Source organism: Pongo pygmaeus, chromosome 17 (assembly GCF_028885625.2).
Source record: "Pongo pygmaeus isolate AG05252 chromosome 17, NHGRI_mPonPyg2-v2.0_pri, whole genome shotgun sequence".
Taxonomy (NCBI): domain Eukaryota; kingdom Metazoa; phylum Chordata; class Mammalia; order Primates; family Hominidae; genus Pongo; species Pongo pygmaeus.
The window spans coordinates 38,087,657-38,104,566 of NC_072390.2; the positions used below are offsets into that span (position 1 = coordinate 38,087,657).

At 40.5% G+C, this 16,910-nt stretch overlaps 1 protein-coding gene and 1 pseudogene across 6 annotated transcripts in view; one reads left to right on the top strand and one right to left on the bottom strand.

Moving 5' to 3' along the window:
• LAMA3 (laminin subunit alpha 3) overlaps positions 1-16,910 on the top strand; it is a 284,588-nt gene that overhangs the window by 13,862 nt on the left and 253,816 nt on the right. For all 6 annotated transcript variants that reach the window (XR_010124155.1, XM_063653496.1, XM_054461048.2 and 3 more), the window contains exon 2: positions 11,404-11,556. Coding sequence is in view for 5 of the 6 variants with exons in the window: in XM_063653496.1 (XP_063509566.1) it covers positions 11,404-11,556 (153 nt within the window). In the remaining variant the exon portion in view is untranslated. The remainder of the gene's footprint in view (positions 1-11,403; positions 11,557-16,910) is intronic.
• Positions 7,167-7,770, bottom strand: LOC129018940 (large ribosomal subunit protein uL23-like; annotated as a pseudogene).

The following is a 16,910-nucleotide window of genomic DNA, read 5'->3' on the forward strand; positions in this document are numbered from 1 at the left end:
TCTTCAAACCACTGCATAAGATAGGCAGTATTAACCCATTATAATAAAGAGAAAATGGAGCTCAAGGGAGTCTACATAATTCAACTAACGTTTCATAGCTGTAACTGGTAGCCATCAGGATTTGAATTTCCATCTATTCTACTCCAAAATGTAGAGTAGTTAAATGAGTTAAAAGGAATGAGTTGAAATGAATTCAAAGGACTCCCCCACCTAGAATTTGGAGTTTTGCCGACAATTGCTTATCTGCTTCTTTTTAAAAAGGGGTGTGTCCAACATGGCACATGTATACATATGTAACAAACCTGCACGTTGTGCACATGTGCCCTAGAACTTAAAGTATGATAATAATAAAAAAAAAGGGTGTGTGTGTGTGTGTGTGTGTGTGTGTGTGTGTGTTTAAATACCTGGAACCAACTTTGAGTCCCTTGTTTTAGCTCTCTCTCAAATCCCTATCTCTAGGAACCAGGCACATTAGAGATGTCATCTTCCACCCTCTGGTGCCACGAAACCTTGTGTGTGGGAGTCGCAGAGCTAGGTGTTCACCACTCACGCCAGTATATTTAGGAAACATTCAGGAAATTCACAGAACACTTGCCCAAATCTTCAGTAACCACACCTAAATGCCTTTGTGACTCTCAAAAGGGAGAATGCTCTGAACAAGGTCTTTGCAAAGGAGCAATCCCAAGTTAGGAAGGGAGCCCAGGATGTTCTACACATCAGGCCTCCAGCTGGCTTGGGTTTGGGCACTTGAGACACCGTGGCCTCTGGAACCTTAGTGAGTGATGGCTATAGGAGCAGAGGTTTGTGGAAACGTGAATGTGGTAATTTGTAGTGGGGCTGTTGATGGATGAACGTTGGTTAAATGCTTATCTTGCCGGGCTTTTTGTGCCTGCCACAAGGGCGTGCATCTGAACCTCTGCCAGACAGATTTCTCTCCCCTTCTGGGTCTCTTCCCATACATCTGATAGTGGGCAGGTGTATGGAAAGTCACATAATTGTCATTCCAGGGCTGTTTCACACTGTCCAAATCTAAGACAGCACCTTTTGATGTAGCTCACAAGAGCAGCTTGGCCAGGAGGAAAGTGTTCCAGGCCATAAGTAACATTATCAGGCACACACGCAGTTCCTGGCCCCAGCACGACCTAGCTGTGTGGTTTGAGATGAAGCACTTCACCTCTTTGAGCTGTTTCTTCATCTTTAAGTTTTGAATACTTTGATATAAATTTCACAGTGTTCTGGTGATTAAGCAAAGTAAAGCACAGTGTTCCTTCGCTGGGATCCCACACCCCAGTGCTAGCTTGCCCCAGCATCTTTTGGTAATGTGCAGTGGTTGAGTTACTTCTCTTGTCTCCCACTAACTTTCTTTAGGGACAGATCCAGCTCTTAGTGTTTGTTTGTTTGTTTTTACCACAGTATCTAACATAGTGCTCTACCCATGGTAGGTAATTTGGATAAGTTGAATAAATGAATGAATGTTCAAACAAAACCCCCAGAAACTATGTTAGGGAGCACTGCTATAATCATCCTCTAGCTTCTTGGAGGAATATAGTATTTACATTGTGAATTCAGTTATAAAGTATTACACGTGCAAGGCTTTTTAGTTAAGAAAGATCATAAAAAATGTTAGGAACTGGGAGAGACTACTTTTTTTCCATCCTTCTGAAAAAGGGTAGGTCATTCTGTGGGCTTCTGGTTTATTCTCTGGAGACTGCCAAATTTGGAGCTCAACTCTGCTTAGTTGTTTATGGGAACAGTCCTATCTCCTTTCTTCATAGCCCCTTCCATTACATTTTCTGTTTCCCATCTGAATAAGCTAATAATATAATAGCCGTGGTGCAATTCCAAGTGTGAGTCCCTTGTTCTGTTTATCTTTTGGTGTTCTCATCTCTCTGTCTAGAATGGCATTTGGTACAGAGTAGATGATCATCATAGGTTTGTTGCATGGATGGACGAATAATTGAACATGGGAGTTCTCTTCTCTGTTCCTTTTCTTCTCCGACTTCTATCAGTTTTTGTCCTGCTTTATTTATTTATGGGTGTTTTTAAAATATCGGACATCAGGCACAGAGTTAGATGATGGATTAGTCATAACTCTCAGTTTATGAGATATTTATATACACAATATATATTCCATACATCTGCCCACTACCAGATGTATGGGAAGAGACCCAGCTCGGGAATATATTATCATTACATACACACACACACACACACACACACACACACATGCACATATATGTACACATACACACATGCATATATATGCACATATATATATGCACATATATATACATACACACATATACACACACACATACACATATATTTGAGACAGGGTCTCACTCCATCACCCAGGCTATAGTGCAGTGATGCAATCATGGCTTACTGCAGCCACGACTTCCCAGGCTCAAGTAATCCTTCCACGTCAGCTTCCCAAGTAGCTGGGACACGTGCCACCATGCCTGGCTAATTTTTGTATTTTTTGTAGAGACGGGGTTTCGCCATGTTGCCCAGGCTGGTCTTGAACTCCTGAGCTCAAGCAATCCTCCCACCTTGGCCTCCCAAAGTGCTAGGATTACAGGCGTGAGCCACTGTGCCTGGCCTATATATGTATTTTAGTAGTAATAAGCATTCATGAACTTGCTACCAAAACCAAACAGAGAGCCTGGATAATAATTTGTCTAAATGTATGGTCCACCCACCCCCATTCCCTCTGTCTCTTACATTCTGGGGAAATAATCATCCCAAATCCTTTATTAATTAATACTTTGCTTTTTAAATATAGTTTTTATTATATCTATATGTATTTCTAAAAAGTAGGTGCTTTTTATTTTGCTTGCTCATAACTTTATAAAAAGTATATCATGCTTTTTTCACTTAATATTATATTGCTGAGATTCATCAATATTGTTTCATCCATATTGTTTCATTGTATATATTCATTTACTCATTATTGCTTATATAGTTATTAATTGTGTGACTATACCACTGTTAGTTCATCCACCCTCCTATGGCTGGGCAATTAGGTTATTCCCAGGAATTTGCTCTTATGAACAGTGCTGCTGTGAACAGTGTTGAATATAATACCATCAAATCTGTGCAAGAGTTTCTTTGTGGTTTATGAGTTTGAGGGTAGAATGCCATATCATAGGAAATGTAAATTTCATCTTTAGGTGGTAATACTAAAACAGTTTCCAAAGTTTTTGTACCAATTTATACTCCTACTATGTCTTTTCTAACTCTGGTTATCATCAAACTTTAAACTTGGGTCTACTGAATAAGTATAAAATAATATTGCATTGTGGTCTGCCTTGATCACTAATGATGGTGATGGTGAACATTTCTTGAAATGCTTATTATGTTTATTGTGTTTGTATGTGTTTCCTCTTCTGTGAAATGCCGACTTTTGCCCGTTTTCCCATTGAACTATTTATATTTTTCTTATTGATTTGTAGGATTGTTAGGAATTTGGTATGTATTCTGATTAGAGTTATTTGTTGATTTTAAGTTCTTTGATTGGTTATTGATTCTTGTGTAATAAACTACCCCCAAAACTTAGTGGCTTAAAACAACAACAGTTTTGGCCAGGTGCGGTGGCTCACGCCTGTAATCCCAGCACTTTGGGAGGCTGAGGCGGGCAGATCACCTGAGGTCAGGAGTTCAAGACCAGCCTGACCAACATGGTTTAGTAGAAACCCCGTCTCTACTAAAAATACAAAATTAGCCGAGTGTGGTGGCACATGCCTGTAAGCCCAGCTACTCAGAAGGCTGAGGCAGGAGAATCACTTAAACCCAGGAGGCAGAGGTTGCAGTGAGCCAAGATTGCATCATTGCACTCCAGCCTGGGCAACAAGAGTGAAACTCTGTCTCAAAAAAAACAAAAACAAAAACAAAAACAGTTTTTTCTCTCACAATTCTGTGGGTTGACTGGGTTCAGCTGGGTGGTTCTTCTGCTCCATGGGTTGTCAGTTGCGGTAACTCACTTAGTTGCATTCAGCTGGTGGCTAGGACGGACTGAATGGCCTAAGAAGGCCTCACTAACATATAAGGTATCTTGGTGCTCTCCCATTTGTCCTCTCCAGTTGGCTATCTTGGACTTTCTCACAGAATGGTGATTTCTGGGTGGTTGGACTTCTTGCCTGATAGCTGGCTTCCGAGAGGAAGGAAGCAGAATCTTCTAGCCCTTTTAAGGCCTAAACTTGAATGTCCCAGAATGACACATCTGCTATAACAAAGCAAACAATCAAGTCAGTCTGGATTCAAGAGTAGAGACTAGCCTCCAGGGCAAACAGCATCCACCTTTTGATGGGTGAAATGGCAGGCACAGAGAGAGAGAGAAGGAATTGATGGCAGTCATCATTGGAGACTATTTATCACTTTTCTATTGTAAATATCTTCTAGTTTTAACTTTTCACTTTTTAAAGGTGTCTTTGATGAAGCAAACTTCTTTATATTTTATTTATTTATTTATTTTTTGTAGAGACGAGGTTTCACGATGTTGCTCAGGCTGGTCACCAACTCCCTGGGCTCAAGGAAACAAAATTCTTTTTTTTTTTTTTTTTTTGAGACAGAGTCTTGCTCTGTTGCCCAGGATGGAGTGCAGTGGTGCAATTTCAGCTTACTGCAACCTTCGCCTCCCAGGCTCAAGCAATTCTCGTATCTCAGTTACAGGCGTGTCCCACCATGCCCAGCTAAAGGAAGCAAAATTCTTAATTTTAACATAGTCAGATTTATCCATCTCTTCTTTTGTAGTCAATGCTTTTTGTATCTTGGGTTAAGAAACCTTTCCTTGCTCTCAGTTCTAAAAGGTAGACACCCTTTTTTCTACTATGAGAGTTTGAAGTTTTATTTTTCACGTATAAGTCCTTATTTCATCTGAAGTTGAATTGCGTTTGTGACTTGAGTAGAACTCTGATTTTATTATTTCCCCCCGGATCTAGAATATTCCTTCTTTTCCCAGTGGTCTGACATACCACCTATGTTATCTACTAAAGCTTCTTAACTGTATGGGCTGTCTGTTCTGTCCCATAGGTCTGTTTGTCTCATTTTGCCTTTCCTTAATTACAATAGCTTCATAATAAGCCCCGATTCCTTGAAGGGCAAGTTTCCTCCTCCCGGTCTTCTTCTTCAGCAATATCTTGGTCCTTTAAAGTTTCATATAAATTTTAGAATTATCCTACTGTACTTTAAAAAAGTCCTTATTCAGGTTTTCACTGGCATAATATTGTCTCTATAGCTTAATTTGGGGAGAACTGATAAGTTTTTGATATTATCTTCTAGCTAACTCTCCATTTATATAGATTTTCAAAATTCTGTTAATGCTGTTTAAAATTTTTATTTGTCAGATTTCTTTTGAGATACTTGATGTTGTCTGAGACTATTATAAATGGCATTTTCTCTTTAAATTTTCTAGTTGTTTGCTGCTATTCTACAGAGATGCAATGACTTTTGTATTTTAATCTCACATCCAGCTACCTTGCTAAAAATCTCCCAGTAATTCTAAAATTCTCTTTAGCAGATATATTTGGGTCTTTATTTTCTTTTTTTCTCATTTCCTTTTTTTTTTTTTTTCAGAGTCAAGTTCTCACCCTGTTGCCCAGGCTGGAGTGCAATTGTGTGATCATAGCTCACTATACTACAGCCTCAAGCTCCTGGGCTCAAGCAATCCATCCCAGTCTCCCAAGTAGCTGGACTGCAGACACATACCACCACACCTGGCTAATTTAAAAAAAAAAAATGTTTTTCTTGCTATGTTGCCCAGGCTGGTCTCAAACTCCTGGCCTCAAGTGATTCTCCTGCCTCAGTCTCCCAAAGTGCTGGGATTACAGGTGTAAGCCACTGTGCCTGGCTTCATTTGGAGGTTTTTTTTTTTCTTTTTTTGAGACAGGGTCTTGCTCTGTTGCCCAGACTGGAGTCCAGTGGTACAATCTTGGCTTACTGCAACCTCAGCCTCCTAGGCTCAAGCGATCCTCCCACCTCAGCCTCCCAAGTAGCTATGACTACAGGCAGGCACCACCACACCCAGCTAATATTTTTGTATTTTTAGTAGAGACGGGATTTCTCCATGTTGCCGAGGCTGCTCTCGAACTCTTGGACTCAAGCAATCCGCCCACCTTGGTCTCCCAAAGTGTAGGGATTACAGGCATGAGCCACTGTGCCCAGCCTCATGTGGAGTTTTAATGTAAATAATTTTATCTTCTTTAAATAAATAATACGTTTTTTTTCTTGCATATGCTTCTTTATTCATTACTTTTATTTTATTTTATTATTATTATACCTTAAGTTTTAGGGTACATGTGCACAATGTGCAGGTTAGTTACATATGTATACACGTGCCATGCTGGTGTGCTGCACCCATTAACTCGTCATTTAGCATTAGGTATTTCTCCTAAAGCTATCCCTCCCCCCTCCCCCCACCCCACAACAGTCCCCAGAATGTGATGTTCCCCTTCCTGTGTCCATGTGTTCTCATTGTTCAATTCCCACCTATGAGTGAGAATATGCGGTGTTTGGTTTTTTGTTCTTGCGAAAGTTTACTGAGAATGATGATTTCCAATTTCATCCATGTCCCTACAAAGGACATGAACTCATCATTTTCTATGGCTGCATAGTATTCCATGGTGTATATGTGCCACATTTTCTTAATCCAGTCTATCATTGTTGGACATTTGGGTTGGTTCCAAGTCTTTGCTATTGTGAATAGTGCTGCAATAAACATATGTGTGCATATGTCTTTATAGCAGCATGATTTATAGTCCTTTGGGTATATACCCAGTAATGGGATGGCTGGGTCAAATGGTATTTGTAGTTCTAGATCCCTGAGGAATCGCCACACTGACTTCCACAATGGTTGAACTAGTTTACAGTCCCACCAACAGTGTAAAAGTGTTCCTATTTCTCCACATCCTCTCATAAATAATGTTTTATTTCCTTTATTCCAAATGTTATACATCTGTTTTTTTCTCCTGCCTTTAAAAAATCCTTCTTGTTCTTGCCTCTTGCCCATTTTTTACTTTCAATTCTTGTGGAAAACATCAGGTTGAGTCAGAAATAGCAGAGACTTATAAATACATAAGCCCTTTTATTTTGTGTACACCCATGAAGCAGTAAAGTTGGTATAAGCGTCCGTTGGAAGATATGGCTACAGAAAAAATAAAGTGGCCTGTCCCAGTGATACTCAATGATCTTCCATCTGAGAAGTCCCATGGATTCTTTTCTCTTCTGCTCCACAAGTTTGATTGTCTTTTCTTTCTTTCTTTCTTTTTTTTTTTTCTGGTGGATTAGCCAGCCAGACTCAGTTTAGATGATCTCAATTTTGTTGGCAACATCCAAAACATTGTCATCAGGAGCCAGTCGAACATATGCCTTCTTCTCTCCATCAGGCCTAATCAGGGTGTTGACTTTCGCCACGTCAATGTCACAGAGCTTCTTCACAGCCTGTTTGATTTGGTGTTTGTTGGCTTTAACATCCACAATGAACACAAGTGTGTTGCTGTCTTCTATCTTCTTCATGGCGGACTCAGTGGTCAGCAGAAACTTGATGATAGCATAGTGATCAAGCTTGTTCTCCTGGGGGCGCTCTGCCGGGGATATTTGGGCTGCCTCTGGAGTCGCCGTGTCGTGGGCCGCCGGAAGGTGGGTGACATGCGGATCTTCTGTTTTTGTGTGGCTGTGGACACCTTTAAACACTGCCTTCTTGGCCTTCAAAGCCTTTGTTTTGGGTTCAGCTTTAGGAGGGACAGTAGTTTCCTTCTTTGCCTTCGGCACCATCTTGTGAAAAGACCGCAAGTTTGATTTTCAAAAGTATTGTCAGGTATTGCACTTTTAAAAAGCCCCACGAGGTTGTCTTCTCTTAAAACCCTGTTGCTTGTTGCCAAGGCTTTACTTGCAGGATTAGTCATAACTTTGGCCTCCCTGAGAAAGTTCTTCAACCTCAAGTCTACTTATCTAGGTAGCATTTCCACATAGACTTAATTCTCCATGAAGACCTCAAGAAAAATGATTGAGAAGGCTGGATAGAGTTTTAACACTTAAGAAAGTCATTCTTCTGATTTTTTTTTTCACTTCTAGATCCACAGTCTGATTTCCTTTAGGGCATTACTAAATTCTTTTTGATTCTTCATATAGGTTGATTTGCAGTAAATATGACATTGAGATGTAAGGTAAAAATTACTGAAACTTCAGGAGTAAAACAAATGAAAGAAAAGAGAAGGAATATTTTAATAAAACAATTTGAATAAAAAACTTTCACCCTGACCATTTAAGAGTAACTTAAAGAAGCCAAACTTTCTAATTATTAATTTTTAAATATATTATTAAATTTTTAGAATAAATTTTTCTTTCTTTTTAAAGTCAATGTTTACACTGATCTTTTTATTTTTCAAACAGAAAGTGTATGTTACACTTTTGCTTGTTAATGTTTAACTTAAGCTTGTGGACTCTTCGTTAGAAATTATTTTATATGGCAAAAAATTTATCACCTAAACTTGGCTAATACAAAGTTAATCCAGACCATCATCTAGGGCATTACTGGTTTGACAAGTTGTTTTTGTAGATTCTTTGCTGTCTGTCAAGGTTTTTTCCAATAGCCTTTAGAAATAAACAGAAAGTTTGACTCATTTTTATTACCTGGGCAAAGCTTGCTCCTTGGAATTCACCTTTAACTTATGTATCTATTATATCAGTCAGACTTCCAAATGTCGGTGTTGACACTAGCCTGTATAATTGTGATGCTGTCTTGCCTATACACTTATTTTCTAAATATATGCTTTCAAATTATTTATTGCTCAGACTTGAAATATATATTTGATATATATAGTTTTTAGTGCCTACTAATTGTGAGATCAAGGGCTAACGTGAGTGCTAAAGCTCCTGAGCCTGGGTTCTTACCCAGTCTGCTGAATGACATGGACAGGAGCGGCAGAAGGACTGGTATATCAGCAGAAAGGCTAAGATGATTCTAAATGAAAGAGGCCTTCAGGCTACTGTGAAGGCTACCATTTAAAACGAATTACAGGAAATAATGTATGTTAGTGATTATGCACGGATGTGTAATAAACCAGAGTTGTAGCTGTTAGAGAGTTACAGGGTAGTGTTAACTTGTTATCCCTGGATCCTGGACTTAGGTCCTGATTCTACCATTGACCAGTGGTGTGGTTCTTGGGAAAATTACTTAACATTCCACCCTCTTTCCTCATCTGTAAAATAGAGGTGATAATAATAATCTTAGTATGCAAATGTAAACTGGGTGGTGCCCAGTGCATAACAGGTGCTCTACAAATCTTCATCTTAATTATTATTATTACTTTGAAATTGAGAATCACTCTAACAACCTAGAAAGCACCTTCTGCATTCCTCACGTCTATAATGTGGAGATGGAGATAAATGCAAATCATAAGCTTTCCCATTTTGGGGAGAGATTTTGCTTCTAGCCAGATGTAAATCTTCTAAACTTTGAGGAATAATAATTAAATTCCCTCATCGAATAACTAAATATTCTGGTAAAATGTTCTCTAGGGAGAAATAAAGATCATAGAAGGGAAAATACTAATAGTAAATGTTTAGATGTCCTAGCTTAAAAGTTATTCATGGCTGGGCGCGGTGGTTCATGCCTGTAATCCCAGCACTTTGGGAGGCCGAGGCAGGCGGATCACCTGAGGTCAGGAGTTCAAGACCAGCCTGACCAACATGGAGAAACCCTGTCTCTAATAAAAGTACAAAATTAGCCGGGTGTGATGGTGCATGCCTGTAATCCCAGCTACTCGGGAGGCTGAGGCAGGAGAATCGCTTGAACCTGGGAAGCGGAGGTGGTGGTGAGCCGAGATCATGCCATTGCACTCCAACCTGGGCAACAAGAGTAAAACTCCGTCTTTAAAAAAAAAAAAAAAAGTCATTCATTAAGCACCATATTATGACAATGCATTTTATAGAAAGAATCAACATTTTTGAGAAATGGCTGATGGAATTATTCCTTGGTTGAGTTTCTAGGGTGTGCAAGGCAGTGTGTTGGGTTGAAGTGATAGAGGGAAGAGCGGGAAACACATGGTCTCTGACCTCAGGTAGTGGCGGGGTCACATACACCCAAGGTGCTGCTTCTGAGTTATAGAAATATTTTTGTATAATGTCAAAAGATAAAGATCTACACAGATACCTCACCATGCATGAAAGAACCATGAGTTACATACTAGATGAAAACGTGGTCACACCTTTGGTTACATACCGGGATCAAACTTCACTCTGAATACTTAAGAATTAACTTCTAAGATGCTGGCTAGGGGCAGAGCTGCCTCTTTGTCACAGCACATTCCTTGGGAGGCTGTGGGTATAAGTTTGCCTCTTTGTCCCCCTCCTATGTGATGGTTATACTCTAAGAGCATTTCGTTTGGGAGCAGATAGTTCAGTATGTGAAGTCCATCCCTGGGAAGCATGATCCTCTGACCCACTTAAAATACATTCGACATAGAAGAAAGGCCTATGTTCAGGTTTTAGATGGTAAATGGCTGCAAAACTATGCAAAAGCCAAACCAAAACAAAAACCAGAATTAAAAGAATCTGCCTAGCAAGAAAAAGAGTAATTCAATAAGAAGTTGGAGATTATAATACCAAACAGATTATCACTGCAGGTAAAAATGGATCCCCATTTACTTATTGAATTAATTACTGACTTCTCAGTGCTGGTATTCACAGTCAGCCACATCTCTCCATGTACCCGGCAAGCCTTGTCTCTCAATGCTTGTCCTCAAAGGTGAAACGAGACCAGCCGGCCCCTGTGCCTTTGCTTGTGCTGGTTCCTCTACCTGGAACGCTTTCCCTGTTTGTGCTCACTGCCACTTACCAAAGTCCTGTCCATCCTCCCAGGCACTGGACATGCCTTCTCTTCCACCGTGGAGTATCTACCGCCATTGGCCGCAGCCGTGTACTCCATGGAGGCACTTGCTGTACACCCCTTCCCTGATGGTTGTTTGGATCCTTGATGCCCCACTGGGACTGTGGGGAGGGATCTTTTTTGTACCCCAGTGCCACACACAGAATTGCACGGAGGATGACTTAATGAGTGAAGTGGATTTGTTGAAGTGAAAACCTCTTTTCATCCCAAATACAACAGGCTCTTCTTGAAGTGTTGTATGAAACAAAAACATAGCTGTAAAGATGGAAGATAAATAGACCCCATATCCTAAAAACACCATAATCAGAGGCATAAATCGGTGATAAGGTTTAAGATAAATGAAAAAGAGAAAGCCTTACTACTGTCTTCAAAATACATTCCAGTGAATTTTAACAGCTGACATCTCTAAGCTGTTGTTTGGTTCCCTGTATTTGCTATATGGATAAGAAAAAATTACTCGAAAGTAAAAACAAAAAACAAAAAACAAAAAAACAAAAAAAACCACTTTTTTTTTTCAGGGCCAGTTCTGTGACTATTGCAATTCTGAGGACCCCAGGAAAGCACATCCTGTCACCAATGCCATCGATGGATCTGAACGTTGGTGGCAAAGCCCTCCCCTGTCCTCAGGCACACAGTACAACAGAGTCAACCTCACCTTGGATCTGGGGCAGGTGAGCTACACTTTTAACTGGAATGGGAACATGAGCTTAGATCACTGTTTGTATGGGGATTTCTGATATAATAATTATTGTAAAAAAAAAACAAACTTCAGTTTTAATCCCCTAATCATTGTTAAACATGTTACATTAATATTTGCTTCCCTTAAAACCCAGAACAGGCCAGGCACAGTGGCTCACGCCTGTAATCCCAGCACTTTGGGAGGCCGTGGTGGGTGGATCACTTGAAGTCAGGAGTTTGAGACTAGCCTGACCAACATGGTGAAACCCCATCTCTACTACAAATACAAAAATTAGCTGGGTGTGGTGGTGGATGCCTGTAATCCCAGCTACTTGGGAGGCTGAGGCAGGAGAATCGCTTGAACCTGGGAGGTAGAGGTTGCAGTGAGCCAAGATCGTGCCATTGCACTCCAGCCTGGGCAACAGAGAGAGACTCCATCTCAAAACAAAAACAAAAACAAAGCCCAGAACAGTGCCTGGCAGCATGCAGATAGATGCCCATCCCTGTCTATTAAATGAGATTAAAAAAAAATTGTAAATAGTTTCATTGGCAAAGATATTTTTATTATTATTTTTAATTGTGGTAAAAGAGACACAACATAAAATTTGTCATCCTAACCATTTTTAAGTATATGGTTCAGTGGTATTATGTACATCGGCATCATTGTGCAACCATCGCCATCATCCATCTCTAGAACCCTTTTCATCTTGCAAAACTGAAACTCTGTTCCCATTAAACAGCAATTCCCCATTCCCCTTTCTCCTGCCGCTCGCAGCCAACATTCTACTTCTCTTACTGTGAATTGACAACTCTAGGAAGCTCGTATAAGTGGAATCATATAGTATTTGTCTTTTTGTGACTGGCTTCTTTAACTTGGCATGATTTTTTAAGGTCTTGAAAACACCAGGGAAAGTGAAAGAAGCTAGGCATAAAAGACTATCTTATATGATTCCATTTATATGGAATGTCCTGATAGGCAAATCTATAGAGAGAAAAGTAGCTTAGTGGCTGTCTAGGGCTAGGGGTGTTGGAGGAAATTGGGGAGTGACTACTAATAGGTATGTTTTTGGAGAGAGGGTGATGAAAATGTTCTAAAATTGACTGTGATGATGGTTGGACAACTCTGTGAATATGCCAAAGACCATTGGCATGTACACTTTATATGGGTGAACGGTATGGTATGTGAATTGTATCTCAATAAAACTGTTAAAAAAAAGGATTCATGGAAAGAGAGTGTTGCAAGAAAAAAAAAAGGAGGGAGAAAATAACTGTGTCAAATACGGTTGATAAGCCACGTAACAAAACACTGATAACTGACCAGTAAACGACCATTGGATTTGGCAGTGTGGAGATCACCGGTGACTTTGGTAAGAGAGAACTGAAAAGTTAACTGTAGGGAAATTAAGAGAGAATGTCAGAGGAATTGAAGCACCTAATGCAGAAATCAATTTTAAGAGTTCTGCTCAATGGGGCAAAAAGAAATGGAGGAGAATCATTGAAAAGCCAGGTGAAGAGATTTCTTTGTTTATGATAGAGATAGCAACATGCTTGTGTGCTTGTGTGCAGATGGTAACGTAAACAGCAGGAGGAAGACTGTAGCTATTATTAGAACATTTTCATAACTGAGTTTGTTATGTCAATACTAATACTAAAACTAATGCTAATACTAATATTAATGTTTATACTATTCTTTTTGCTGGGAACAGTTAAGCAGAGTACAGTTCATATAAAAAATACTACTTGAAAGAAAGAAAAAGGTAAATGCATCCCATAGCATAGAAATGGAATGATACTGAGATTTCTTAGAATGAATGTGTTCTTTTCATTTTGATTGGGCAGTTTTGTGACAGAAGGGCTTTCAACCTCTTTAGTCCATGTGTTGTGCTAAATTAGACCTCTCCTGAGAATATTTTCACCATTAATTTGTGTCTTCAGGAATTCACAGAGAGCCTTCATGGTTCAAAAGACTCTATAAGACTCCTTTCAACTATAAGTTAGTTTATCCCTCTGATACCTAACCACTGGCATTCATTCAGTAGCTTCTGACAATCCTAACCAAGAATTACCTACCATATCACTTTTTTTTTTTTAGACAGGGTCTCACTCTATTGCTCAGGCTGAAGTGCAGTGGTGCAATCTCGGCTTACTGCAACCTCTGCCTCCCAGGCTCAAGTGATGCTGGTGCGTCAGCCTCCCAAGTAGCTGGGACTACAGGCATGTGCCACCACACCTGGCTAACTTTTTGTATTTTAAGTAGAGACAGGGTTTCACCATGTTGCCCAGGCTGGTCTCGAATTACTGAGCTCAGGCAATCCGCCCACCTAGGCCTCCCAAAGTACTAAGATTATAGGCGTGAGCCACCGTGACCGGCCTATACCACTTATTTAACTGAGGGTTTTTATAGTTAACAGGGAATTTTAATCCTTCAAAATGACCCATACTGAACTTACCCATGTCTGCTGGCTTGTTCTTTTTTCTTTAGAACTTTTTTTTTTAAACCTACTTTAAAAGCCTCCTTTTGATGTACTGAAAAATTCCCTAATTAAGACAATTAAGAAAACATCAACATAGGAACAGTTCAGTACTTTGCTGGTTGCTGACAAACATGAGTCATGGTATGCATATTCATAAGGTCTGTGTCCACCCACCTGCTCTGCTCTGCGAGGCTGCTGAGAATGTGGGTTCTGGAGTCAGCCTGGCTGTTTGTCCTGATTGCTCTGCTCACTTGCTGTGTGGCCTTAACAAATATATTTATCTGCTGCCTGCCTCAGTTTCCTCATTTATAAAATGAGATAATTGTGCATACCTCATAAGATTATTATGAGTTCTAAATGAGTTAATTGCTTCCTTTAAAACCTCTTTAGAGCAGTCGTATTTTTTATTTAAGAAAATAAAGTGAACTTTAATAAACTCTCATTAAAAAGAACAGACTGATCACATTTGTGCCTCTAGAAAACACTACCTATAATACTGTAGAAAATATTCTAAGGAAGTCTAGGAGCAGGAAAAGCACGATCAGTTATGTCAGACTGAAGACATTTCTTTCCTCTTCTGTGTTGGAGCATGACATGTTTTAACAAGCATGTTGTGTCTTGTAAGATTCCTATTTTTTGCCCCATTGGTAAGATCTGTGTTTTCTTCCTTTTGCTGGAATTAACCATGAGAATGTCACTGAGAGGTTAGATTTCATAATTAATAGTAACATTAAGACCTTAGAAGGAGAGAAGTGGGAATTTTGATGCATGGTTGAGAAATAAAATACAGATCATAAATTTGTTACTACAAAATCACTTCTTTTCACCTGCTAAGAACTGAAATTTGATTTTGATGTGCTGTCGTCAATTTGACAGCTTATGCTGTTGTGAGGGTCTTGTTTTCTTTTAGACTAGTTGGTGTTTTTCATTGTTTTTTTTTTGGCCAATAAGTTTGACAAATAAAAACATTACCTTCTGGACTTGATCTTTTTTTTTTTTTTTTTTGAGACAGAGTCTCACTCTGTCACCCAAGCTGGAGAGCAGTGGCATGATATCGGCTCACTGCAACCTCCATCTCCCGGGTTCAAGTGATTGCCTTACCTCAGCCTCCCAAATAGCTGGGATTACAGGTGCCCGCCACCACACCTGGTTAATTTTTTTTTTTTTTTTAGTAGAGACAGGGTTTCACCATGTTGGCCAGGCTGGTCTCGAACTCCTGACCTCAGGTGATCCGCCCACCTCGGCCTCCCAAAGTGCTGGGGTTACAGGCGTGAGTCACCGTGCCTGGCCCACAGACTTGATATTAAAGGACAGTTTCCCCTTAAAAGGTGGTAAATGTAAGACAGTTCTGTGATTCACTAGAGGCATCATACTTTCTGGGGTTGTTCAAGTTCATTTAATTATACATTATGCGGTAGTTTCAGGCTATAGAATGAGAACACGATGTCTTTCAGGAAGCTTTTGTATCATCTGGCCAGATATAATGAGTTCATTTTTACATTTAAAGCATGTGGATGTCCAGTTTTTAAAAGGAGAATCTTTGGAATCTAGGAAGCTTTGTTCTGCCTGGATTCCTGGTAGGGCATGGGCTTTGGAGATCTCTCCCGTGAGATCGGAAGGTGTAGCGATGGGATCTACATACACACTCTGGACTTCCTCCAGAATCCAAACTCCAGAGTTCTACTCTATGGGCTCCCTATGTTCGCCCTCCAGCTCCCTCCCCAGGGTGAGGTATAGAGAAAAACACGAGGAGATGGGTGTGGAGGGAGTTCCTATGGTCCATGACTTCAGCCCCTGCAGAGCAAGCTTGACTCATTGTGTTCCAGGGAACAACAACAAAATTATCTGAAGAATTTTGAGGCTTGTATGAAATGTGTAATGTTTTCAAGAGTATTATTTTGTTATTTAAACCTGTTAGTAGTAAAAATAAACAAAGACAATCCCTCACCCCCAACACCAAGCCCTGAAAAGGATTGAGTGTTGGCTTCAGAGGATGGGGGTGTGAGGAGAGAAGGTGACGTTGGCCCTGCTCTGCAGGGCTGCGGGGGAGTGAGGCCTGGAGACAGCAGATGTGGCTGCAGGAGCAGAGCTGCTGAGATGGTCCTTTGGGCCTCATGGAGGCAAAGGCTGTGATGTCCATGCCTCCCCGGTGCCCCTCTGAGTGGCAGCTGGGATGGATAGTTCCCACACCTGTTCCCTTTTCCCATCTCAAGGGCCTGCATCTGACTCTGCTTCCTGTCTGAAGGCTCTTTCTAGAGCCACAGGAGCTTCTAAAAGCTGTGTCTAGAGCAGCCTGCAAGCCCAGCACTTAATGCGCCAAGGGACAATCCTCATCCCAAGAGGGATGGTAGTTGGTGGGAAAATACCGCATTTCCCCGCCTCTCAATGGGCCAGTTCTAAAGTGCCTTCTACATAATTCCTCAGAGTGTCCCTGGTGGGATGGAGCCATGGTTGGGTTGCTCTAGTGGCAACCTACTCATTAACACATTGATTTTTGGCTTTTCTCCCTCCCTTATGTTCCTCTCTCCCCAGTTTGTGCTTCTTGAGGTCAACTCTTAAATAAACGACCCCTACTCAAGTCTTTGCCTCAGGGCTTTAGAGAGGACCCAAACTAAGACAGAAGAAAGAGAGTCCAGATGGACATAGTGGTTCATACCTGCAGCCCCAACCACTCAGGAGGCTGAGGCATGAGGATCACTTGAGCACAGGAGTTAAATCCAGCCTGGGCAACTCAGTGAGACCCCATCTCTAAATAAATAAATACACAAATAAGGAAAGGAAGCCTAGATTGAGACCCTGAAACCCCCTGCAGGTGTTAACACAGGCAAATACTATGAAAATGTTATTTAAAATGCAAAAAATAGAAAATTCAG